The 24886-nt window shown below is 62.8% G+C and overlaps 1 protein-coding gene across 11 annotated transcripts; it reads right to left on the bottom strand.

Moving 5' to 3' along the window:
• Positions 1 to 918: 918 nt before the first annotated feature.
• WIZ (WIZ zinc finger) lies at positions 919 to 23950 on the bottom strand. Of its 11 annotated transcripts, XM_058657873.1 has the most exons (13): positions 22813 to 23079; positions 18335 to 18407; positions 15854 to 16904; positions 14566 to 15802; positions 12215 to 12538; positions 8462 to 8629; positions 7169 to 7672; positions 5852 to 6154; positions 4676 to 5227; positions 3211 to 3738; positions 2595 to 3014; positions 2260 to 2455; positions 919 to 1621 (listed from the first exon to the last, which is right to left on the bottom strand). In XM_058657873.1, the coding sequence occupies exons 1-13, from the start codon at positions 23015 to 23017 to the stop codon at positions 1462 to 1464; spliced, it is 5721 nt and encodes a 1906-aa protein (XP_058513856.1). In that variant the 5' UTR covers positions 23018 to 23079; the 3' UTR covers positions 919 to 1461. The 11 variants fall into 11 exon arrangements, with proteins under 11 accessions (XP_058513856.1, XP_058513849.1, XP_058513850.1 ...); XM_058657866.1 differs by lacking the exons at positions 14566 to 15802; positions 15854 to 16904; positions 18335 to 18407 and adding an exon at positions 23833 to 23950; XM_058657867.1 differs by lacking the exons at positions 14566 to 15802; positions 15854 to 16904; positions 18335 to 18407 and having other exon boundaries at positions 22813 to 23086.
• Positions 23951 to 24886: the final 936 nt, after the last annotated feature.

The raw sequence follows: 24886 nt of genomic DNA, 5'->3' as shown, positions 1-24886 counted from the left end.
ATTAAAAACGACAGTAACAACCTGATGTATAGCAGCTGGGAGGATGTGTCTTTGGCCCAGGTCCACCCCCATGGCTGGAGACCATGTGCTCCAAGCAAGGTGAGTGGCCTAGCGTCCTGTGCCCACCCACAGCACAGCGGTCTAGCCCCAGGGCTGAGGGGCCCCGAGAGGCCTCCCTCCTCTGGGTGCCTCTCCACGGCTCTCATACGCCCCCTCATCCCTCCTGCTGAGGCTGGCACCAGAGCCCCTCTGGACTCACTTGCTCCTCCGAGGCCCAGTTCCAACGTGCTCAGGATCTGCTTTAGCCAGCTGGCCAGAGCCACCCACCAGCTGTAGCTGGCATGGCTGGCAACGTGGGCTCCTCACCAGCTGCGCCTGCTTGGCTTGGCTTGGCTTGGGGGGAAATCCCAAGGCTTTGGGGCTTTCAGAGGAGGCCTCCATCCCCTGCCCCGACTGCCAACCGGTGCCAGTTGTCCGAGCGACGCAAAAAACACACGCCGGCCGCCTGCCCCCCCGGGGGCATTTCCAGAAGAGAAATTTAATCTAATGTACATACTTCTAGGTACAATTGGTAACCAAAAGGTGGCCACTGGAAAAAAAGTTGAAAGGTTGATCAGCTCCCGGTTTCTAGCTGGCCCAGGATTGCAAAATAAAAAGATCCACGTTCCTTATTCTCTACACAAAACGCGTTTTTAAAAAAGTGAGCAGTCTAGGGAACTATACATACAAAGCAACAGTGAAAAGGCGGGGGCGGGGGAGCAGAAGTAGGGGAGTAGGGCCCCATCCCAGCCCCTCCGGAGCCCCACTCTCCAGGCTCTGGGGGGACCTGGAAGCGACAGGAGGCAGCTGTCAGCTCAGAGCCCTTCCTGGCAGGGAAGGCCCCCCGGGGGGGCAGGGCGGGGGGGGGGGCAACAAGGATTTTTCCGTGGCTTCATGGGCTCAGTGAGGGCTCCCCCCAGGCCCCCGGCAGGTCATCAAGGGAGCCCGGCTTCCCCTGAGCAAGCACCATGGCGTGATGTGGTCGTTCAACTTGGGAACTGGGGGGCTGGGGCAGGTTCCCAGGTCTCACGAGGTACGTGTGCACGAAGGTTTGTATGTGCGTGGGTGGGTGGGTGGGTGGGGAGCGAGAGGGAACCAGAACAGGGGTCTTTGGGGTCTCTGCAAAGGGCCACAAGTGCGCAGGCACAGCCCTCCCTGCCTGCTGTTCGTGCCTGTGGGACCAGGTGGGCGTGGGCTGAAGACATCTGGTGGCCCCAGTCCTTGGGCTGGGGGAAGGGCGGCTAGCTGGCTCCCGGTGCCCCTCCCCGGCTGTAGTGTCCCCGGCCCCCGAGGGGCACCGGTCTGAGGTTTTGGCTTGCTCCTTTGGAAACGGAAAAGGAAGAGGAAGGAGAGGGAAGAGGAGCTGGAGGAGGCGAGGAGAGAGGAGGAGATGGGTGGCACAGAGGATCTGGAATGCTCCTGTTAGGGTGCCTGTGCCGCTGCTGTCTGTGCCTGGGGAGCCTGGGGCTCCTCAGACGGGGGGTCCGCTTTGGAGAAATTCATCTCCACGATGTGCCGCTGTAAGTGCCGCACCCACTCTTCCTGGATGGAGAGGGGGCCCTGGAATTCCACTTCACAGAACCTGCGAGGGCCAACAGAGAGGAGCAGCCGTCGCTGTGAGAAGAGGCAGAAGCATAGCTTTGCCTGCAGCCCCGGACACCCCTGACTGAGCCTTAGCACCCCACGTTTGAAGGAAGCCACGTGTGTGTGTCTACACACACCCCCAGCAGGTGCAGTGGGAAGTGGTGGGTGCTGCCTAAGGGCCATGGCCCTTCCCATGACACCTCCACCCCAACGGAGGGCTGTGAGCTGGTAGATCCTGCCCACGGCTCCCGGATGGGCTGAGCAGTCGATCTCATGGGGCAAGAGTCCCACATTCCTCGTCCCTGGTGCACAAAGGGCATCTTGGTAAGAACTGCACCGTGAAAGACCTGTATTTTTCTTCATCAGACTCGCTGAGGGAGGCTTACTGTATGCTAGGGCATGGATCTCCCCTGCTTCATGACTGTTTGGTGGGGTGGGGGGGAAATTGAGGCAGAGCAGCCAGCTGGGCTTGGAACCCAGACCTTGCTGGCTGGAAGCCCAGGGAGTCAGCCAGGGGCTGAGGCACTGGTGTGCTGTGAGCAGCCCTTGGGCTGGGGTCCCCCCATCCAGGAGGCCAAGGCCACAGCCCAGCTGGGGGAGCAGGGAGTCCCCCCAAGTCGCTGGGGGACAGCGTACCTGCACTTGAGGGTGTAGATGTTGCCAACAAACTTGACAAGCGATGTCTGGGGAGGCCGGGGCACCAGGGAGGGTACAGGGCGCACCCGGGGCGGGGGCTGCCGCGCTTCCTCTAACTTCTGGGGCCGGTCACTGGCCTCCTCGCCCCCTCTGTTGGCCAAGGCGTCTGAAGGCCGGGCTTGTCGGCGCTCAAATTCTAAAGGACAGGACAGAGATGGGGATGGATGGACAAGAGGACCAGGGGGGCTGTGGGGGCTTAGGGATGGGACGAGGATAGCCGGGGGCTGGGAGCCAGGGGCGTGCAGGGAAGGGACCCCCCCTACACCAGTACTCACTGCTAATGTTCTGTCGTTGGCGCTCCTCGGCCTTCACAGTGCCTGGTAGGCCGGCTGCCAGAGGTCGCTCACCGCTGTCGGCTGCCCGGCCAGCCTCGGGCCCTGGTTCCCCACCAGCACTGCGGCTGACCACGGCCAGGCCCCCGGGGGCCAGCCCCAGGGGAGGCCGCTGGTCACTGTCGCGGCCGTGGCCGGCGCTGCGGAACTTCTTGGCGAAGGGCCGGCCGCCCTGGATGTAGCTGCGGTAGGCGCCCACCTTCTGTGGCCGATGCTTGATCCACTCTCTCAGTGTCTCGATGGGTGAGCCGTTCACACACCACTCCGTCACTCCAAACTGCCGCAGGTGCGCCCGTGCGTGGCTGGCCAGGGCTTTGCGGTTTTCAAAGTAAAGGCCGCACAGCTCGCAGCAGGCCTCGGTGGCTGCAGGCGGAGGGGGTGCTGCTGAGCCCCAGGGGGGCCAGGACAGGGCAGGCGTATTCAGACGGCCCTGCCCAAACCGAGCCAACCCCTCCTCCCAGCGGGCCCTTGCCGCAGGGACCCGTGCACATTGGAGGCACTGCCCAGCCCCGCAGGCCCCGGCGGATGCCCTCCCGAGACCCTGCCACCCGCTGCTTACAGGAGTGGGAGCTCTTCTCATGGAGGGTCTTTGCCTTGAAGGGCAGTTCAGTCTGGATGTAGGTCTTGGACTTGACCTCTGCTGGGAGGAGACGGTCCTCCTGTAGGGGCCGTTTGACTGCCACAGAGCCCAGGTAGCTGGCGGCTGAGGGCTTGGCCCCAGTGATGGGCGTCAGGCTGAGCTCCCGGGGAATCTGGGCGGGCCCGGCTCCCGGTTTGCCTGGCCGGCCAGCCAGGGGCGACAGCGGCAGCGGGGACTGTATGCTGCCAGGGGCTGCCGTGGGGGGCCCGTCCTCGGCCAGGGTCGGGGCGAGGTCTCCGGCTGGGGGCTCCTTCTTGATGAGGCACGGCTTGGATTTCTTCTTCAGGATCTCCCGCAGCGTGTCGATGGGCGAGCCGTTGACAGACCACTCGGTCACGCCCATCTGCCGCAGGTGGGAGCGCGCGTGGCTCGACAGCCCCTTGCGGTTCTCGAAGAACTCGCCGCAGAATTCACAGCGGATGTCTCGAGTTGGCTCTGCCCGGGAAGCTGCAGAGGGTCCGGGGTGGGGAACAGAGGAGGCGGCGGCAGCTGTGGGCAGGAAGCCTCCAAGCTCAGGGCTCCTGTCAGCGGCAGCTGCCTGCCTGTCCACACCCCAGACCCTGCCACCCCAGGGACCTGTGGCCTCATGAGGACCTCCAGGGGCCCTTGCGTGCTTCTTGCTGGCTGCCTGCCTGCCCCCAAGGCCTCTCCCTGAATCATGCTGGGTCGGTCACTTCCTCTCTCTAACCGTCATTTTGCTCCTCTGTTACATGGTCCTAAGAGTGGCCATGTCCTGGGTTACTGGGAAGGACTACTGTGGGCATGCTGGGAGCACACAGGACCTCTGGGGCAGGCCTGGGCCACCCCATCTACTTGGCACATCCAGGGTGGAGCGAGCAAGACACTGGTGTGCCTAAGATGCAGGTGCCAGGCAGGTGACCACTGCTGCTTGCGGGCGTTTCTGTGGCCAGGCACTGTGCTGAGGGCCCTGGCCCCCTGAATTCTCAGACCACCGGACAGACGCCAGGTCTGCGCTCATCTGCACTTGCCATACGAGCACACCTGCTCTGGGCTCTCACACTGCCAGATCACACAGGAACACAGATCACGACTTCGATCGGACACTAAACGTTGAACAATTACCAGGAACGTCAGAGCTCAGGCAGCCACCGTCTGATCTGTTTGCCTGCCCACGGCAGACATCACAAATTGATCCCTGATGTCTTTCCCTCTTGGAATCCGGGAGAGCCACTACCAATCAATGGATGACGGCGCGAGAGTCAGACTCCTGGTTCCCATCCCCGAGTGACAGCTCAGCACTGGGTTTCAGGAAGGCGCCCTGGCCCCTGGGTGCAGCCTCCCTTCCGCTTCTACCCTGGGTGCTCAGGGTACCCACAATGGGAGGCAGGGAAGAGGCCCCTCCAGCTGCTCTCCCTGCACTTACACAGGTTGAGGGGTGCCAGGTCTTCCCGTGGTGCCCCCCAGGGACCCTCGGAGGGATGCGGCTCCCCATGAAGGGTCCCTGGCAGCATCTCCCGCTTGATCTCCACACGCATGTGTTCGGGCTTCAGCTTCTTGGGCAGGGGGGGTGCGGCCAGGCCTGGGAACATCTTTCGGGCCGTGGGAGGAGGAGAGGCAGTCGGTGTATGGCCCAGGGGGCTGCCTGGTGGCAGCGGCAACTTCTTGGCCAGGGGCGAGATGTGAAGGTCCGAGGGGCTGCGGGCTTCCAGCGAGCTGCCAGGACCTCCGCTGCCCACCACCTTAGCCAAGGCTTTCGGACTGGGCCCTGGTGGGTTAGGGGGCCCACCAGGCCGAGATTGGGTCCGTCGCTTCAGGATCTCCCGCAGCGTGTCGATGGGCGAGCCGTTGACGTACCACTCGGTCACGCCCATTTGCCGCAGGTGGGAACGCGCGTGGCTCGACAGCCCCTTGCGGTTCTCGAAGAACTCGCCGCAGAATTCACAGCGGATGTCTCGAGTTGGCTCAGGGCCAGAGGCTGTGGCAAGAGGAGAAAGAGGGCAGTCAGTGACAGGGGCATTGGGAGCCTGAGCACCTGCAGCCGTGTCCTGGGCAGCGGGGAGCCCAAAGGCCAGGGTGGTGGTGGAGAATAAGGCGTAAGGGAGGCAGCAGGGGGCTGGACCTGGGGCAAGGCTCCAGCAAGAGCACGCCCCAGATGCAGGTGGGACAAGGCGGAGGAGGGACTCAGGGCTCCACAGCTCCCTGGGTCCCAACAAGGACGGAGGGCAGGAGGCGGGCAGCCCTGGTGCAACAGGGCCTCCAGATCACAGGCAGCTGGGGCGTGCCTTCTGTGCCCAATGGCAGAGTCCCCACCCTGGACCCTGACTCTGGTACAAGTCAAAGACTACGGGAAAGGGCCTGGCAGACCCCTACCAATAATATTGCTCAACAGAACTGGCCTGCTGCCAGAAGGTGCCCTGTCTCCTTCCTCTGCTGGCAGGGAGGGGGCTGTGACCCCCCTTGCCACCCGCAGGGAGGGGCTCCACAGGGCCTGCAGGGAGGGAGAACCTACAGAAGCTGACAGGGGACGGCTCCACATCAGAGGCCCAGAAAATGCCGGCGGCGGCTGAGAGCTCCTGCTTCCCCCAGGGGCTGGCCATACCCGAGGCCTTCGGCCTGCCCTTCTTGGCCGCCGGCGGGGAGGGAAGCAAGGAGCCGGCCGCAGAGATGGGGTGAGGCCGCCCCGGCCGGGCCCGGCCGCCGCGCCCAAGTGGGAGGCGAAGCTGGACTCCGTCCCTCTGGAAGAGCCCGTGGAGCACGTGTATGGGGGATCCCTTGGCGTCCGGGTCGCCGACGCCCAGGTGGTGCAGGTGGGTGCCAGCGTGGCTGGAAAGGCCCTTGTGGGTCTCAAACCAGGCACCTCGCAGCTGGGAGTCCAGCTCTCTGCCCCCGTCACTATCTAAAGCTGCGGAGACAAAACACAGCGGGGATAGGGTGGGGTTCATGGCCACCACCCTGGCCCGCCTGCGGGAGTGGGTCTGCTGGGGCAGTCTGCGGTCCCCAAGACTCAAGCTACCCAGTGACTAACTAGGTGGTTTGGGGCAGCAGGCTGTCCTGTCCCCGGCTTGGCCCTCCAGCATCAAGGCAAACGTGAACCACCAAAAGGATGCAGGGTGGGCAGGCGGCAACCGCATTCCAGTGGCAAGGTCTAAGTCCCCTGGGCCCTTGTCGCCTGAGCCCCTCGAGGTGGAGGTGGGGTGACGCTGGATGACAGGTGCTGAGTGTAGACCAAGGAGGCCCACCTGCTGCCAAGCCCTGTGTGAGAGCACTTCAGAAAGTGTGTGGGAAAACTGAAAAGTTAATGTCGGTGTAAAACATGGCAAAGCGCCCATGGGGCTTGTTCTTAATACATCTTTTCCACAAACCTTCTGAGAGCCGCTCTCATCAGGGCCCTGCTCCTGGAGGCACAACTGACTTGGGGGGTGGGGGGGGGCAGGTCTTCTGGGCTGGGGTGGCGGGCAGGGAAGACCCGAGTGCGCCCCCAGGCCCCACAAGACCCACAAACTACAACCTCTGCTCCCAGGGGATGCTCTGGGGAGCCCTGAGGGAGGGCTTCTTCCCAGGCTCTCTTGGCCAAGAAGCCCCCGGGCAGTCCGGGAGTGGGTTCTGGGCATTGACAGGGTGAGCTGCCCTGCAGGAAAAACAGGAAGACTGGACCAGCTAAGGGAGGAATCTCCCGGGCACGGAGCCCACCTGACTGCCTGCAAGCCCCAAAAGGCTGTGAGCTCCTCCGGGGGGAGCCGGGCCTGGAGGAGACTAAGAGCTGCCCCCTACAGTGGTGACGATGACCCTGGCGGGCCCCTTCATGGCCAGCGAGTGCCTTGACCAGACCTGGCCCAAGCCTAGGGCCCTACCGACCTGAGGCTCCCGCCCTCGGGGCGCTGGGGCCTCCCGGGGTTCCCAGGACCCACACACTCACTGAGGTTCAGGGGCCCTTCGTCATCAGACTGAGGCCACTGTGCCTTTGGGGAGGCCGGCCGGGGGCTCAGGGACAGCTGGGGGCTCTTGTCCTCAGGATTCTTGGGGGGAGGGGAGCCCGCCAGGGCTAGCGGCGCCTTCTTGAGGAGCGGCGAGCTGGGTGGATGAGCCAGGCCCTTGGCTGAGAAGCCAGGAGGCGACTTGATGGCTTTGTTGACAGCAGGGGCATCCAGAGGCTTGGCCAGGGGGAGCAGGCCGGGCCGGGGCCCCCCGCTGACCACCTCCTTGGGTGAGCTGCACTTGTTAGTCAGGCTCGGGGGCAGCCCGAGGGGGGCGTCAGGCAGACCCTTCTGCTTCACCAGCTCGTAGAGGAGGTCGATGGGAGCACCGCTGTTCTCGGACTCCGCCACCCCCAGCTGCCGCAGGTGGGAGCGCGCGTGGCTGGACAGGCCCTTGCGGGTCTCGAAGCAGGCGCCGCACACCTCACAAGTGGTCAGGCTCTGAGCTGGAGGGCGAGATGGGGGGGCCAGGAGAGCAGGCTGTGAGGCCTGTGGGCCCCAGCTCACCCGCCTCGCCTCTCCTCTCCCTGGGACCCACTCACCCGGGTTCCGTGGAAGCGTTTTGCTCCTGTTGCCCTGCACCAAGTCCCCCCCAGTCTTAGAACGATCCTAATGAGGCAGCAATGGGCCTGCCGGTTTGCAGGCAGGGACATTGAGGCTGGGGGGGGGAAGGAGTACAGCCAAGGACACACAGCTGGTGGTGGCCAAGCCCTTGTGTGGGCTCAGCCGGCGGGCACATCTTTTGGAGCCCGACGCCGACCCACCGATCACATGCTTTGCCAAGCTCACCCCCCCCCCCGACACCTCAGCACCCTTCTGTGTAGAACTCTGAGCCCTGCCCGTCTGTCTGCTTACACCTAGTGTCCCACCACCCCCTGAGCAGCAACAATGCCAGGTGCAAAGGCAGGACCGCCTGTCCTCTCACACACCTAGGGTCCAGCCCAGTGCTCGACGCCACACTCCACGACAACAGGGGAACCAGTGACAAGAGACTGCGCGGGTTCACGGGAGCCCACTGCCCTCTCCCGATGCCCCTCCCTCACCCAGCTAGGGGCCAGGCATGCTTTGGGAAGCTCAAGAATGAAACGATGACCACCATTGCCTTGGTGCCTGCAGGAGCCAGGGCCAACCTGGGGAGGGGTCCCGCACGAAGCTGCCAGGCCCGGGGCGCTGCACCACCCCCGAGGAGCGTGAGCAGCCTGGCCAGCACCGAGCCTGTCACCTGGGCCACTCACCCTTGAGGTCTGGCAGCTCCTGCTTGCTGCCGTGAGGAGCCTCTGCAGCCACTTTGCTGCTCAGCCGACTGGCCACCTGCTCCAGGGCCCCAGTGACAGGCAGGCTCTTCTTAGGGAGTGGGGGTGACCCCAAGTCCATGGCCACCATGGCGTTCTCAGAACCCAGGCCTGCGGGGCGGGGGACACAGGCTCAGCCCAGACGAGGCTCCAGCGTTCCATCCTCCTTCCTGAGAGCCCGGCGCCCACTCCAAGAAATCCACCGAGGCCTTGCGCGGGAACCATGGCCGCCTGCTGAGCGAACACCCCCCCCACACACACCCCACGACACAACGTGGTGGAACGTGGACCCACACCCGGAACAGCGGCCGAGATCCTGCAGCTGGGGCCTCGGAAGCAACCGTCTTGGATGAAACTTGAAAGGGGGGGGTGACATCTGTCAGTCCGGCAGGTGGAAGGGGTCAGCAGGGGTGGTATGCGGAGGGAACCCAACAAAAGAAAGCCACCATTAGGAGGCCGGGGGCAGGGCAGGGCAGCGGAGAGGCAGCTAGCTGGCTTCTGGCTGCCCCAGCCCCAGAAGAGACACCTGAAGCCGGGTCACTGCCCTGCCTGGAGGTTGGAGACGTCCTATGGGCAGCTCCCCCCACGTCCGCTCCCCCGAGCCGACTTGCATGCGTGGGAACCAGAAAGAACTTCTCTGCAACGTTCCCCTTCACCTCGCACGAGGCCAGGGCAGGGAGCTTTCCCCCCACCCGTCTTTCCCTCTCTGGGAGTGTTGGAATCTTTTGGAAGAATGGAAGGGGACGCAAGCTTTTCAGAGCAGGAAGGCACTTTGTGCGTGTGTGCGTGTGTGTCACCGGGCCCGGTAGAGACTTTTGACAAAGTCTGCGGGGCGACGGGTGGGCGCGACTGTCAGACGGGAGGTGCGGGGTGCCCACAAGGGGCTGCGGGGGAGGCTCTGGGGGGCTCGGCGAGGGGACCTGGCACCCCCTCCAGGGGCTCCGGAGCGACGGGGGCATCTGTCATCCAGGAGGAGGAGGAGGGGACCGCGGGGCGCGGCGCGGCCGGGGGGCCGGGGGACCCTTGGCGAGCGGCGACCGACCCTTGGGGAGCCGGGGGGTCCCCCGCACCCCTGCAGGGGCCTAGAGCAGCGCGTCCCACCCCACCCCACCCCACACACACACCCCGAGGCCCGGACGGTGGCAGCATGGCGAGGCGAGACGCGCCAACTTTCCCTCCCCTCACCCACCCGGGAGCGGGCTCTTACCCGGCGGGGGCGCGGGCCCCGAGCACGGCTCCGACTCGGCCTTGGGCCCGTCCCGAGCCGGCGGCGGCGGCGGCGGCGGGGGTGGGGGAGGCGGCGGCGGCGGCGGCACGGGGAGAGCCACCGAGCCTGGACTCGGGGGAGTGGACGGGGCCGTGGTGGCGCGCTCCCGGGCGCCCCCCGCGCGCGGCCCCGCCGCCGCCGCCGCCTTGCTCTCGGCTTTTGTCACTCGGCACTGGGCGGTGGAGGCGGCCATCTTGGCTCCGGCGCACGCGGGGCGGTCGCCCCAGGCGGGAGCAGCCGAGCGTCGAGCGCCGCCGGCCGCCGAGCCGCTCCGCCTCCCTCCCCCCTCCCGCCACCCTCCCACGCCTCGCTCACTCAGGGTGGCCTGCCGAGCGCTGAGCGCCACGAGCGGAACGCCTGTGCGTGGAGCGGGGGAGGGGGCGGGTCACCGAGCGACCACCCCCTCCCCCCCACAGCCGCCCTGAGCTGATGGAGGAGCTCCTCCCGCCACATGCAGCTACCCTAACGGCATCTAACCCCTTAGAGCCCCCGCTTGGCGACGCTGGGACCTGCACCCTCACTCTCCCGCCACCACCCCCTTCCAACGCAGACCCTGCCCCTTTTCTGTGATTTGGAAGTCTTCCTCTCTCCAGCTCCAGGGTCTTGGAGGAAGGCCCCTTTTCTAGGATTCGGAAGTCTTCCCTTCTCCAGGGTCTTGGAGGAAGACAACTGACCCCCACCCCACCCCCGCATCCCAACTCTGTGGAGACCCCAAGATCATGCTGGGACCCCGGCAATCCTCCCTCCGACGTGCTGCCCCGCGGTCCTACAGACAGACCCCCCCTCCTCCCCTGTCCCCGCAGGCACCCATCTCAAGCACTGCCCGCTGCTCCCTCTCCAACACCCCAAACTGGTTGTCCCCCAGCTGTGCCCTGACAGTGGGGGCCAGGCTCTGCTGCCCCGCCCCCGACCTGACACCGCCCCCTCCGGCCCTCCTGGGGAGGTGCTTAAGCTGCAAAACCAAAATTTCACTCACTCCTTCCAGGCCCGCCTCTGGCTGGGGGTTCACCCACAGACACGGCCAGCAACGGTGCCATACCCGCCCCTCCTGGCATCCCCCAAAGGCTCGGCGGCGGCTGGAAACAGCTCAACCAGACTTGGAAGCTCTGCTCGGGCTTCTGTCCTTGGGGGCACGCTGGGGCAACATAGAGGGGTGGGGTGGGATTGGAGATAGAATCTAACACACACACACATACACACACACCGCACCCGGTAGCCATCCTGAGAGGCAACTCTACCCCCCAATCGTTAAGTGGAATTTCCAACAGGAGCAGGCAGCTGTAGGGCATATGCCCGGTTGGCTGTCCTCCAAGGTCCGTGACCCTCCACTGGTCACTCCATGCTGTCCTCTCCCACGCGGACCCCCGAATGGTCCGCAGGGGATTCTGACTGATCTACTTATTGTGGCCTTGGAAACGGCATGGATCCGAATCAGAGGGAAGCACCCAGCACCCAGCACCCTCCCCGCCACCACAACATCCCCACTTCTCAGAATCCAGCTACTCTCACGGTCACGTTCTCTGTCTTGTCCAAGCTCCTGCCAAGTCAGGGTTTGGGCAAGCCTGTGTGTGTGTGTGTGTTCACTGTTTCCACTCCCTCTGCTGGCACCGACCCCAACACCCTCACCAAAACACATGCCCCTGTATTTCCTAAGCAGTGCCCGGCACCGGAAATCGCCACCAAACAAGATGTTCACAGGTCCCCCCCACCCAGTCAGCCACTAGTTGTGTGACTGCAAGAGAAGTGAACGACCCCCAGCATCCTGATGTGCAAAACGGGTAGTGGGGGGGGGTCAGCCTTGCTTGTGGAAGGGGGGGCGCATGCATGAAACGCCAACAGGTTGGAACGGAAGGACTTCAGCAATGCATTCTGCCATCGGGACTGGCCTTGGCCTCCTACCAAGTCACAAAAGTTCAAGGGCCTGGACCCCCGTGCTGACCTCCCTTCAGAACAGACCAGGTAGCCAGAGACCAACTCCCACCTCACAGAAAGTTCTACATGACTGCTTTGAATCCACTCCCCCACCCGCCCCGCCATGATGGCTGCTTCTTCCAGCTGTGTGGCCTTGGGCAGGTGGATTCATTCTGGGCACCTCTCATCCGGGAACGGTACGGCACCTCTCAACCTGCCTTGCATGGAGGAAGCAGTTTATGCTCCTCAGATCACTCAACACAACTCCTGTCTCCCAGTGAGAAAGTGCTTACTCGGTTAGGGCAGGAAGAAAGCAGCCCTTGCCCAGAAACAACCCCTACAAAGTGGCAGGGCGACTTGGCGACAAAACACTTCCAGGGAAGCAGAGTGGGCACCCCTGCCCTCCCACTCTCCCCACCCCGCCACCCCACAACTCCCCTCACCACCATCCCCTTTGAACAGCAGGGACATTCAAACTGGGGCTCTGGCTGCATGCAGTCCAGGTCCCCTCCTCTTACCATCTCCGTAGGCTGGTCCAGGGTCTTCGGCCCAGGTGGGCGGGAAGGGCACTGTGAGAGGGAAGCGGGGCCGGCGGGAGGTTAGGAAGCCGCCAGGGGGTCCCCCGGGCTCCAGGCCCAGGGGGCTCGGGGGCAGCTCGGGGGCGGAGGTGGCCAGCAGTTCCTGCAGGATGTTGATGGGTGAAACGGTGAGCTCCCAGTTGGTGATGCCAAAGTCGCGCAGGTGCGCCCGGGCGTGGCTCGAGAGGCCCGCGCGTGTGTCGAAACCGGCCCCACAGAAATCACAGCGCATCAGGCTGAAGGTGCCCGGGTCAAAGTTCGCCACTGCGGAGGGGAGGGGAGGGGAGGGGTGGGGTCAGGGAAGGAGAAAAGAGTACAGGAAGGCTTGGAGGGAGCTAAGGCGAGGGAGGCTGTGTCCCCAGGGCCCCCTGCTCTCTGAAGTTCAAGTGGTTGGTGCACCCTGGCTCACCTTCCCCCCCCTCAGCTGTCCAGGTTCCAGGACCGCCGGACAACCTCCCCGCACCCCAACACTCAGCTCTTCAGGTTGCTGTGGGTCTGGCCCCTCTGTACACAGCTGGACAACATCAGGCGGACTCTACTCCCCCCCCCACAAACACTTGTGCAGGTGGAGGCTGGCGGTCATCTCGGGGGGGTGGGGTTCCGGGGACATCCTTTTCCTGTGCGCTTTGGTTCAACTGTTAGATGGAGTGAACGGACATCTGGGAGCATCCACCCCCATCTCAGCAGGTGGAGTCGGAAGCATTCATTTAGCCTCCCCCTGTTCCATCCTAACCATTGCTGGCGTCCTGATTGTACCCTAAGGTGAACACACACACACACACACACACACACACACACACACACACACACACGGCATACCAGCATCTCCCCAGGTGGGCGCCAGGTCAGGTCGGCCAGCGTCAGAGCCACCTGCTGGGACCCCAACTGTGGAAGCAGAAGCTCATTGCTTGGGAATGTCCATCCATTTCCTGTACGTTCTGAACCCAGTGATGGGTGTGTGTGTGTGTGTGTGTGATGGGGCCAGAGGGTGGGGGCAATGGGCAGGTGCTCCCCTCATTCTGATTTCCAGGACGGCAGGATCTGATCTTGCATTCACCTGCCGCGTCTGCAATGCCCGGAACAGAGGAAACCTCGCTGGCTCAATCATGTGTCCAGTGATGGGATTTTCTCGCCTGGCTGGGGGTTGGGGAGCTACTACTTCCTGTTCTCCTTACAGCGGCTGCTGGAGTGGCGGCCCTGGGCCACGGACTCCCAGGTCCCCAACATCACCCTGCTTAGTGGCAAAGGAGATGTGAGGAGCGCAAATGGGTGGGTTTAGCACTCAGCTCGCCAGCGCCTGTGTTAGGGCACAGTGGGATAAGCCACTTCTTGGGGTGTCAGCGTCCCCATGGGATCACCAGTTGTGAAGTAGGGCTGCTCTGCTTCCAAACCGCTTCCACCACCAACTCCATAATGTGCCTGAGAAAGCAGTAGAAACTGGCCCATGTATGATCCAGCTGCTGGCCTGGTCCTGTCCCAGCTGTCGAGGCTGTTTGGGGTGAAGCAGCTGATGGACAATGTCTCTTTAACACACACATTTCTCCCTCTATAATTCTGCCTTTCAAAACAATTACACTTTAGGGCCCGGCGGCGTGGCCTAGAGGCTAAAGTCCTCGCCTTGAACTCGCCAAGATCCCATATGGGCGCCGGTTCTAATCCCGGCAGCTCCACTTCCCATCCAGCTCCCTGCTTGTGGCCTGGGAAAGCAGTTGAGGACGGCCCAAAGTCTTGGGACCCTGCACCCATATGGGAGACCCAGAAGAGGTTCCAGGTTCCCGGCTTCGGATCGGCGCAGCACCGGCCGTTGCAGTCACTTGGGGAGTGGATCATCGGAGGGAAGATATTCCTCTCTGTCTCTCCTCCTCTCTGTATATCTGACTTTGTAATAAAATAAATAAATCTTTTAAAAAAATGATTCCTCTATTTATGTGAAAGCTAGAATGCAAGAGAGAAAGCAAGCTCTCCACTTGGTCACTTCCTTAGATGGTCGGAAGCCAGGATTCAAAAGCTTCTTCCAGAAGCTTCTTCCAAGCACTTGGGACCTCCTGTACTGTTTGCTCAGGCGCCTCAGCTGGAAGCTGGAGCAGAAGCGGAGCTGCCGGGCCACGAACAAACCGGCACCCATGTGGGGACACTGGCAGGGGAGGGCGCGGCTTTAACCTGTTGCGCAACCATGCTCACCCCAAAAGACACAAAATCTTAAGGGGAAAAAAGAAAAGACGCTTTCCTTGGAAGGCAGTGTGTGTGTGTGTGTGTGTGTGCTTGGACTACAACCTCTCCCCCACCCCTACCTTTCTTCTTTTTTTTCTGGAAGGAGAACCTGCGCTCAATGGCCTTCACTTCCTCGGCGGAGATGAAATGGCGCACGTTGTAGCTGACGCCCACGCGGTTCAGGTGGCCTCGCACGTGATTGGCCAGGCCTATGCCATTGTGGAAGCGTTCGGGGCAATAAGGGCATTTGCGCTCCTCGGGTTTTAGGGTCGCTGATGCGTCTCCCTCCAGGAGCGTGTCCAGCTCCAGAGGGCCGCCCAGCGGTGCGTCCAGGAGCAGGAAATCCAAGGGGTGAGCGCCGCCGAGCCCCAGCACCTCTTCCTCGGGCAGCAGTCTCCTCCGGGGTGCTCTGGCCACCGCGGCCTCCATCACCTGCGGCCCGAGCCTGGCCACCAGCACGATGGGCACCATCCCTTGCAGCTGCCGCTGCTGTGCGCGGGAGGCCTGAGCCGTGCCCAGGGCGTCTCGGAAAGTCCGCTTGAGCTCCAGGGCTGGCTGCGGGAGGAGGCTGGGGGTGGCTGGCCGCGGGAAGAGCTCGTGTTCAGGTGGAAACTCCATCTCGGAGGTCAGAGGCACTGCCTCTTCCTCTTCCTCCTCCTCCTCCTCCTCTTCCTCCTCCTCTTCGCTCCAGGGACGCCTGCGGTGATCCCCCAGCCTCTGCGCGTGGCTACTGCGTTTGCTTCTCCCCAGTGGCAAAGAGTGCAGTGTGGATGCCAGCGGCGAGGGGAAGGCCTGTCTCCCAAAAGGCCTCTGGCCTGAGCCGGGGGCCAGCGACTTTGACATTGAGAAATTCCTCACGCTCAGCTGCTGCGGGCAGTCTGGGCTGAAGGCCAGGCTGGGGTCGTATCCAGCAGGGCTCTCGCGCCACACCGGAGCTAAGAGTGGCTCAGCTTTGCCGAAGTAATCCATGGCAACTTCGGGGAAGTGGGCGGCGTAGGCATCCTGGCTGGTGCCCGGCTGGCTGGCTGGGTCCTCCTCCTCCATCTCCTCCTCCTCCTCCTCCAGCTCCTCCTCCCCGTCCTCCTCCCAGTGAAGATGTGCATGGGCCAGCTGCAAGTGCTCCCTCAGCAGGCTCTCGCTGGGCGCCGGGAAGCCACACACCATGCAGCAGGCACCGAGGCCAGAGGCAGCTTGGTTGGCAGCAGAACCGTAGGGTTGATAGACGAGGGCATCAGCCGTGTCCAGGCTGGGGCTGGCAGCTCTGCTGGTGGTGCTGCTGCTGCTGCCACCGCCTTGGAGGAGGGAGGGCTCCGCCTCCTCCACCTCCTCCTCCTCCTCCTCCTCCTCCTCCTCCTCCTCCTCCTCGGCTGGCAGGCTTGGCGGCTCTCGTGCGTGCACCTTGGCGTGCTGCGCGAAGGCCCTGGAGGAGTTGGTGGCAAAAGCACACTTGGGACACTGCAGCCGTGCCTCGCGGCCCTGGTGGCCCGGCACCTGTTTCAACTTCTGGATCTCCTCGATGATCTTCTCCCGCGAGGCCTGATGCAGCTGCCGATGCTGCTCCAGGGCTGCCGGGTCGGCGAAGGCCCAGCCGCATTCACCGCAGGCCAGTGGGGCCAGGTGCGCGGGAGGCTCCTGGCTGGGGGCCCTGGGGTGGTGACGCATGTGATCCAACAGGTGCTCCTTCTGTCTGAAGTAGATACTGCACTCAATGCAGGGATACACGGCCGGCTCCTGGTCCTCGCCCTTGCCCTCATCTGGACCACCCATCCCCTCTACTGCCTCCTCCAGGAGCTCGCACAGGTAAGGCCCCGGCTGCGACGGGGGTAGCAGAGGCTGCAGCCGCTCCACGGACGCCTCGGCATTCACTGTCCATGTCTGAGTGGCCACCTCCGAGGCCAAGGAGGGCAGGCTCCACTCGGACGGCTGCGTCATCCCATCTAGTTCCTCCTCCAGGTCCTCCCCGGCTTCTCCGATGTCCATGTCCATGGCCTTGGGCGTGTCTTCCACCGGCACGATGTCATCCAAGGGCACAAGCACCCTCCTGAAGGAGGGGAGGGGTGGCGTCGGCGGCAGCTGGGGGCGCAGGTCCAGCTGCAGCCCCGCCTCTCGGGGGCCCCCTGGTTCGTCCGCCTCTCCGAACCATTCAAACCCGGGGCGGCCCCTGGGAGCCTTCTCTGAGCGCTTCCTTTCAGCCTGATGGTGGGAGAACCTTCGAGAACCTTCCAGCTCAGCATGGGGCTTCAGGGGTCTCACGATGACTGTGTCCTGGAACCTCTGCTCGGATGGCATGCAGTCCCCTGCTTCCTGAGCCAGGGGGTGTTCCCAGGGCCCCTGGCCGTGGGGGGGTTCGGGGAAGTGGCCCAGAAGATGGGGTGGCGGGGAACCTGGCCGGAAGTCCAAGCTGCCTGCATCCCAGCAGCTGCAAGCAAGCGGCAATGAGGACATATTAGATGCAGGCCCTCCGCTTTCCTCCCTAGGGTCGTGGAGAGGTGCTCTCGGGCAGACCCTGGTGGTGATCCATTCTGAGGGAGGCGACGGAGGGGGGCTGTCTGTATAGGTGATGTGGGGGAGGGGTGGGGGTGTCCATCTGGACTTCTCCCAAGCTGTTGAGTCAAAGCCAGGGTCAGCTTCCAGGATACACCTTAGAGTCCAGCTCTGACGTATCACAGTGGGGGGTGTGTGTGTGTGATGGTGTGATGCTATGCAGGGACCATATCTGGGGCCACGTCAACTCTCATCTCTCTCTCTCTCTCTCCAGGGCTGACCTGTGTTCCAGGCTATTGTGGACGGGGTCCTGGTCCTACCCAAGCTCCCCAAGCCTGGGGCTGACTTGGCTCCTTTTTTTTTTCTCCCCCAATTCCAAGCATGTACCACAGAGCCAGAAGGGACTGGAAGGTCCCTATGTCCTGCTCGGCCTCTGGGTCCAGAGACCATGACCTTCTGGGTCACAGGATCAAGTGGGGGAGAAGGGAAGGCAACCCCTGTGCCTCTGGGCCTCAGTTTTCTGATCTTTAAAATGGGGCTGATTCCCAAAGAACCAGAAATCTCCTTGTCATTAATGGGGTCGGATCTAAGGAGCTTTTTCAAAGTTGTAACGCAGGAAAATCCCATGCCTGCTGCTGGCTGGTTTGGGGACGGTTATTTCAATCGCCTGTACCCACAACCTTTTAAGAGGAGTGGACAGGGTTTCCATTCACCCTACGGGGTGGCAAGCATAATGCTTGGCAGGTGACCCACTGTGATCATTCCCAGATCCTGGCCCACACGCAGGTGGCAGTGACGCATGCCCATGCCACATGCCAAGAGGCGGGTCTCATGGAGGGGACCTTGGTGGTATGAGGTACACAGGGGCATCGTGCCGGCAGCCTGGCAAGCGGGGAGCCTGTGGTGACTGCAGAGGGCTCTCTGGTGAATTCTGATTGCCCACCGCCGCCAAGCCCGCCAAGCCCCTTTGCAGCAGGGAGTGGCTGGTCTGGCATGGCTGTTGCTTCCTACTTTGGACTCAATGGGTCCCCATACCATGGGACTCCATTTTACAGGTGAGAAAACCGAGGCCCGTGAGGCAGAGAGAACAAGGACTCTAAGGGTCTGTGCCCCTCAGCCCTGCTCTTGGCAGAGATAATGAGAGTTGACTGAATGTGTCCATGCCATGCTTCCTTGCCCACCCAACAGGGGGCCACCTCCTCCTGCCTGGCCTCCAGGTTCCCTCCTGTCCCCCCTCTTGCTCTCCCCTGGGCCTTCTCTCTCTCTCTCTCTCTCTCTCTCTCTCTCTCTTTCTCTCTCGGGGCCTGGGGCACCTGCTTCTTCACCCCCTGCCCTCCCTGAGGCCAGGGCCAGCGTGGCACTCACCAACTGCTGATCCGATGGGTGGCGGAGGTAGCACAGGGGAGGGCTTCGCTGAGGCCGGGATGGGGCTGCCCATCTGCAAACAGAGAGGGGAGACCCTGAGGGGCTGGGGTCCCCCTGGCTGGGGCCCTCCGTGCCCCGACTCTGGGAACCCTGCCGGGCACCTTGGGAAGGGCCATGTTGGCTCCCAACCAACCTCGTTTCCCGGAGAGTCCTATGGACCTCTCTACTCCTGAGCCCTTGGAAAAAAAAATAGGGGTTTCCTGGCTTCCTTCCTTTCCTCAAGTTGGCAGCCGGGGTGGTTTGTGTTGCTCTAAAAGCCAAACCCTGGCACAAACTCACCTGGCTTCTCGTGGTAACCTACAGTTAAGAGTGGGATTTCTAACTCTCAGCCACCAGGCCCCTGCGGAAATCAGGCGTGGTGCGTGCGTCCGATCTCCACGCTGTCTGCCTGCAGGCCCTCCTCGTTGCCTCGAAACCCCAGGGCACCTGCTGCTTGCTCTGCCTGGCCCATAATCCACGGAAAGTCGCCTAGAGATGATCATTTTCTCTCTCTCTCTCTCTTTCTCTCCCTCTCTCTCTCTCTCTCTCTCTCTCTCTCTCTCTCTCTCTCAGTACCTTTTGAAAAGTTGCCTGGCTCCTGCTCTGGGAAAATGCCTGCTCAGGCAGCCATTGGCTTGGCCCTGGTTCTTGCCATATCCCATCTAGCACCTGGCGCAGGAGGACTCAGAGAACACCTGCCAGGTGGTGTGTGAGCTGAGTTGCCCATCAACCCAAACTATGTCTGCTTTCTGGATCAGTTCCCCGCCCCTCCTGGGACCTCCTCCCTGGACAGAGCCAACTCTCCATTATCTGCCTGTGGAGCCAGAGCCTGGAGCGACTGCAGGAATCCTGGCTCCGCGTCTGCTCTGCCCGCCACGCTCGCCTGATGCCTGGCGAGTGGTGCCAATCGGGGCGCAGGCCAAGCGTCTGGGCCAAGGGTAACACACACTGGGGGGAACTTGTGCCCTGTCCAGAGCCCAACAGATGCAATTGCTGGATCACCTTCAATTGGAGGAAAATCCAGAGAGAGAGACAGAGAGACAGGATTGCTGGCTGGAGCGAAGTGTGTCTGTGTGCGTTTGTCTCCCACCAGGCAGTTTGCTCAGGAAATGTGAGAGCTACTGAAAATGAGGGTAGGATGGGGGTACAGGGGTTGGGGTGAATGTGTGTGTGTGTGTGTGTGTGTCCAGAACTTAATGATTGTTATATGGTGTCTAGAAAGGTGCGGAAATTGGCATTGTGTTTAGCAGGTTTTTTTTTTTTAAAATAACCCAAACATTGCTGCTGTGTGGGGGCCTGGCCATTCCCTGGGGGGATTGTAGGATACTGTGTATTGTAGGATGCTCACAGGGTGTGACTCATCTCCCTGGCCCTGTAGTGTCTCCTGGCTGGCAGTAGGCAGCATCACCCCCACCTCTCCCCACCACGCCTTCGCGTGAGTGTCCCTGAAGTGGGCAGGGGGCAGCAGGGTTGCAGTGGAGGGTAGGAGGGCTGGGAGCAACCCTGGGAGGGCAACAGAATGTCTAGATAAACACGTGTGTGTGGTAAGGTCACGGACGCAAAACTGCTCCGGATGGGGCAGCCGGTTGGAGGGGTCCCCGGGCTCCCAGAGAGGTGGTAAGTCTCAGAGATTCCTCAGGCGTCCTATTTCTGAGATTCTGGGAGCTCCCCTCACCCCACCACCAAGCTCCTGAGATTCAGGGCGCCCCAGATCCGACAGTTGTTTCTGCGATGGTTGTGTTGTCTAAGAATTCCCGAGCCGGGGGGTGCCTGCTTTGGCCTGTTTGTTGAGTGGCGGCAGCAAGCAGTCCAGGCTCCTATTTTTAGTGACAGTGATTTTTTTTGGGGGGGAAGCAGGTCAAGTAGGGTCCATGTTCGAGACACCCAGAAGAGGCCGCCATAGCCTGGCAGGAGGAGGAGGACGAGGAGGATCCAGGAGTCCCAGCTTGACCTGTTGTCTTTTGTCACGGTAGATTTCATTGGCTTTGGTCCTTCTGGGGTCCCTGAGAGATCTTGCCAAAGACAGCAGGTATATCCAGCCAGGCGGTGTGACCAAGAATCCAGAACTCTTAGGGCTGGGCATGTCCGAGTGGCATTGCCCCGAAGAGCATGGTGTTCCAGCTTTAAGCCTCAGCTCGCGCCTCTGTGCGGTGACAACCACTACCAACCTGATGTCACCAGGCCAGAGAGGACACAGAGAAGGCCACGCAGTGGCCAGTGAGGGAAGGGAGCTGTCTGCCAGAGCTGGGTCGGCCGTGTCCTGTGGCAGCAGCTTGGACCACAGCACCCCACGCGCCGTCTGGGTTTCTCCCCCAGCCTGAGGTCCCAGGAGGGTGGAAATGATGCATTTTTTTTGTCCCCGAGTCCCCTGGTCCCCCAGACAATGCCAGGCACACACAAGATGTCATCCATCCCCCCTGACTTAGCTACAACCTGGGAGGCCCAGCTGGAGAGGTGGAACCAGCAAGCAACTAAGCACGCCACGGAGGGCAGAGGATGCAGCGGACACCGTCTTGTCCAGGTAGAACAGTCTGGAGGGAGCTGTCCCAGGGTGTCCCTGGGGGCCGCTGAGGGCTGAGTGGGGATAAGGGAGGGCTGAGACTTTAGCAGGTGCACAGCAAAAGCAGGTGGAACAGCCTGAGAGTACAGCGAGGTATATGATGTCTGAAGGCCCAGCCTTACTCCAACCTCCAAATCACACTCTCCCACCCCACGCCACCACTGCGCAGGGGTCCCACATCCGCTCCTCCCCAGGCAGTCCACAACGGACGCTAATACCAACACCTGGCTGGTTCCCCAGATGGGACTGGGGAAGCGCCTACCTGCCTTTCTGCTCCCTCCAGACCCCAGAGGGAGAGAGAAGAAATGCCCCCATTCCTCACAGTCAGACCCCAAACGGATTCCAGGCTCCCGTGACCAAGAGGCCTACTCCGCTGTGGCCAGCCGTGTGACCCGGGATGGGGTCTTCACCCCCAACTTAGGGTTTGAAAGAAGAGCTTCGTCGGGGTTCCTGGGGAGCTCAACTCCCTTGCCTTCTGGGTTTTTCCTCTGCCATCCCTTTCTGGTCTTGGCACAGGTAAGGATGGGTCCCCTGCCCTCTTCTGTCTGGTTTCACGTCCCCCATCCTTCTTCTGCCACTTTTTGAAAGGACTGGAGTGTCTGGGGGGGAGGGGCAGGCGGGGGGCCTGCGCCGGCTGCAGGTCTCATCCTGACCCCTGCCACTGTGTCACCATACCTGGTGGCATACCCACGTCCCACGTGCCCTCCCCAACCCCGTCCTGGATGGCAGGATGAGAGTGAGAATGGGGTGTGTGTGTGTGTGTGTGTGCAGGTGTGCGCGCCCCAGTGCCTGACTCCAAGGCAGAGGTACTCTGTAGAGAGATCTGATGATTACAATAGATGCAGGAGGCAGGCGGAGCATCCCCCCAGGACGTGGTGGCCTCGGGAAGGCTGTGTGACCTTGGGGCCCAGGCTTCCCCACGTCCAAATGGTTTCGATCATGGACGCTGCCCCCACAGAGCCCCAATGGGGGATGGCATGGTTCAAGCATGGTAGGAAACCCCCTGATGTGGTGCTGGGAGAATCCTGGCACAAACCAAAGCCGCCTCATTCTGCAGCCACAGTGGGCTCCTCCTTGCAGTCAATGTTCCAATCACCCCGCATGTTATTCCCTCCAAACACATGCCAGGCTCTCCCCCGGGGATGGGAGGGCACCTTCCCTTCTAAAACCATCCCAGCACCTGTCACCACCTGCCCTGGTGATAGGTGTTTGATTATCTTTTCCGCAATGCCAGATTCTTCCAGCCAACCACCCCCCCCCCATCACCTCGGGGCAGGAACTCTTTTATTTGGTTTGTCTGCGGTTGGCTTCCCAGCGCTTGGAACAGAGCATGACCCGCGCGCTCGCGCGCACGCACACACACACACACACATACACACACACACAGCCCTTGCTTGGAGTGCCCGATCTTGAGCAGGGATGGGATGCGAGAATGGTAAAACCAAGGCACAAGGTGGCAGCCACCTGCCCCGACACGCCCCCCCATCTCTCCCCGGCCACCAGGGGGCACCAACTGTTTGGGTGCAAAATGGCTGGCACAGCTGGAGGCCGGGCGAGAGGTTTGAGGTAGGGAGTTTGGAGTGCTAGGTGGCATCCGGAGCTGATAAGGATGCCTGGAGGACGGAGACAGGCTGACCACCTGAGCTTGGGTCCCAACTCCTTGCCACTCCCTGGGTGGCCTCTGAGCGGCACCTGCCCCGTGTCCTCCATCACCCCACTGTTAGATGGGGAACAAGCAGACAGCCTGGAGAAGACACCACCAGGAGCCACAGGCATCTGGACTCGGGTCCTGCTGGGCTGGGCGACCTGTGGTCTTGGTGCTTGATCTCTCTCTCTCTCAACCTCAGGGGCCAGCATCGAAGGGGTCCCCCACTCTTACCAGAAATGCCACTTCTGCCATCCAGCATGTCTCGAGGACCCTCCTTGGTGACGGGCAGATAACGGGCGGACCGGAAGATGCCACCATCCCCCTCGGCAGCCTCGGCCCCACCCTCGATGTCCTCCCGTGGCGCTGGGCCCGGCAGTCTCTCTGGGCCTCGGGGGCGATCTGGGGTGGCCAGGCTACTTGTCAGGGGTCCCTCCATGAGGACTGCCTGCTTGGCTCCTCCACTCCGGGCTGCGCTGGTTCAGCAAGGCATTTGTGGATCTGGGGGTTGGGGAGAGGGGAGCAGAGAGAGAGAGAGAGAGAGAGCATTGCTTTGGGGGAAGAGAGAAAAGAGATGCTGCCTCAGTTTCCCCAGTTTGCAAAAATCCCAGTCCTTACCCTGGCAGCCTCGTTGCCTGACTTGGCCCGCCCGTGCAGGAAAGTCAGTCCAGTTCTGAGAGCCACCCCCCTTCTGCACACATCACACGCCTGTCACCCCATCTGTTACTCCCCCCTTTTTACCCAGATCTGCATGGCCACAGTGGGGGACCCCTTCTGGTACTCCTGTGTCTCCTGGATGCCTCCTGGCACCCCCACCCCCAGGTGAACTTTTCCCGGTGCCTGCACCGTGCATTGACCCTACAGAATTTCAAGACTAACCCCCATCCTTCTCTCCCGGCTTACTTTTCTTGCTCTAGCGCCTAAATCAATCACCCTGCACTTTTCCCACACTCTAACCCCGACCCCCGCAGGACCTTAGGGTTCTCCAGCGTTAACCCCTTCACCCCCACACACAGCCTCAAGTGACCCCACATTTAACCCTCTGACTCACCCCTACCTTCTTTTTGCATGCATACCCAAACTGGGTTCCTCCCTTCTGACTTGCCCCCCCCATCCCCAACCCCAGGCACCCTCTCCCCACCCCCCCTCAAGATTGATCTAGTCCTCAAGCCAAAGGGAACTGTGGGGCTCCCGGTTTTAGAAACGAGGACCCTGGAGGAGGAGGGGGCGCTATCCTCGCCACCCTATAAATACCTTCAAGGTAACGGCAGAAAGTGAAGGGCAGGAATGAGGCGCCCTCCCCAGGGACTCGGTGGGGAGGCCGGGCCCAGGCAACCGGGGCGGGGCCGGGGCTCCAGGCCTGCTTTCAGGCGCTGCCCTCGGGGAGCCTGGGGGGTGGGCTCCCAGGGGGCTCCCCCCGTTCTTGGGCCAGCAGTCCTGATGGTGAGGGGGAGGTGGTGGGGGGTGGTCCCTGTCCAGGCCTGCAGGAAGCACCTTGCAGGTGCCCACCGGGTGGGCACTGCCCAGAGGGAGGTGGTGGTGGGGGGGAACGGTCGGGACCGCAACTTCGGAGCACTTTGGCAGCGTGGGAAGAGGGGGCTCCCGCTCAGACGTTCCCCCCCTACTCACACACACTCAGGGGGTCGCAGAGGTGGGTGCTACTGCTGTGCAGGCGCACCCCTAGGGTGGGCCAGGGCCCGTGCACCTCGGGGCGGGAGACCCCGCGAGACGCGCCGAGGGTGGGTGGGTGGGTGTGTGGGTGGGTTAGGTGGAGGGGGGACACCTGCCCTAAGACCCCCCACTCCACCTGCACGGCCCCGCCCCCGCCCAGGCCCCGCCCCTAGAGGTGCCGCCCCGCCCCCCACCCCGGGGGGTCCCCGCCTGTCCCGGCCCGGTCCCGGGGCCTCTTCCTCCTCCTCCTCCTCCTCCTCCTCTCCCCCGCCTCAATCCCCTGCTCCGGCTCCGCCCCGCCCGTGGGCTCCCCAGGCCGGGGCCGGGACCTCACCGGGGGGCGGGGGGGGAAGGCGGCGCCGCCCCCGGCTGGCTGGGCGCCGGGGCTCAGGAGCTCCCCTCCTCGCTGCGGCCGTCGTTTGCCGTAGCTACCGCCGTGGCCGCTCCCGGTGCCGGTGCCGCGGCCTCCGCAGCCGCCGCCGCCGCCTCCTCCACCGCTCGGGGGACATTGTCCCTTTAAATCGCTCTCCCCCTCCACCACCCCCGGCGCCGCCCCGCCCCCCCGGCGCGCCGCCGTGACCTCAACGCGACAGCCCCGCCGCGCCGCCATGATGGGGAGGTCCGGGGCGCCACCCCA

The sequence above is a fragment of the Ochotona princeps genome, chromosome 33 (assembly GCF_030435755.1).
Source record: "Ochotona princeps isolate mOchPri1 chromosome 33, mOchPri1.hap1, whole genome shotgun sequence".
NCBI lineage: Eukaryota > Metazoa > Chordata > Mammalia > Lagomorpha > Ochotonidae > Ochotona > Ochotona princeps.
Note: the sequence above shows the minus strand (reverse complement) of the source record. Positions and strands in the feature narration are given on the sequence as shown.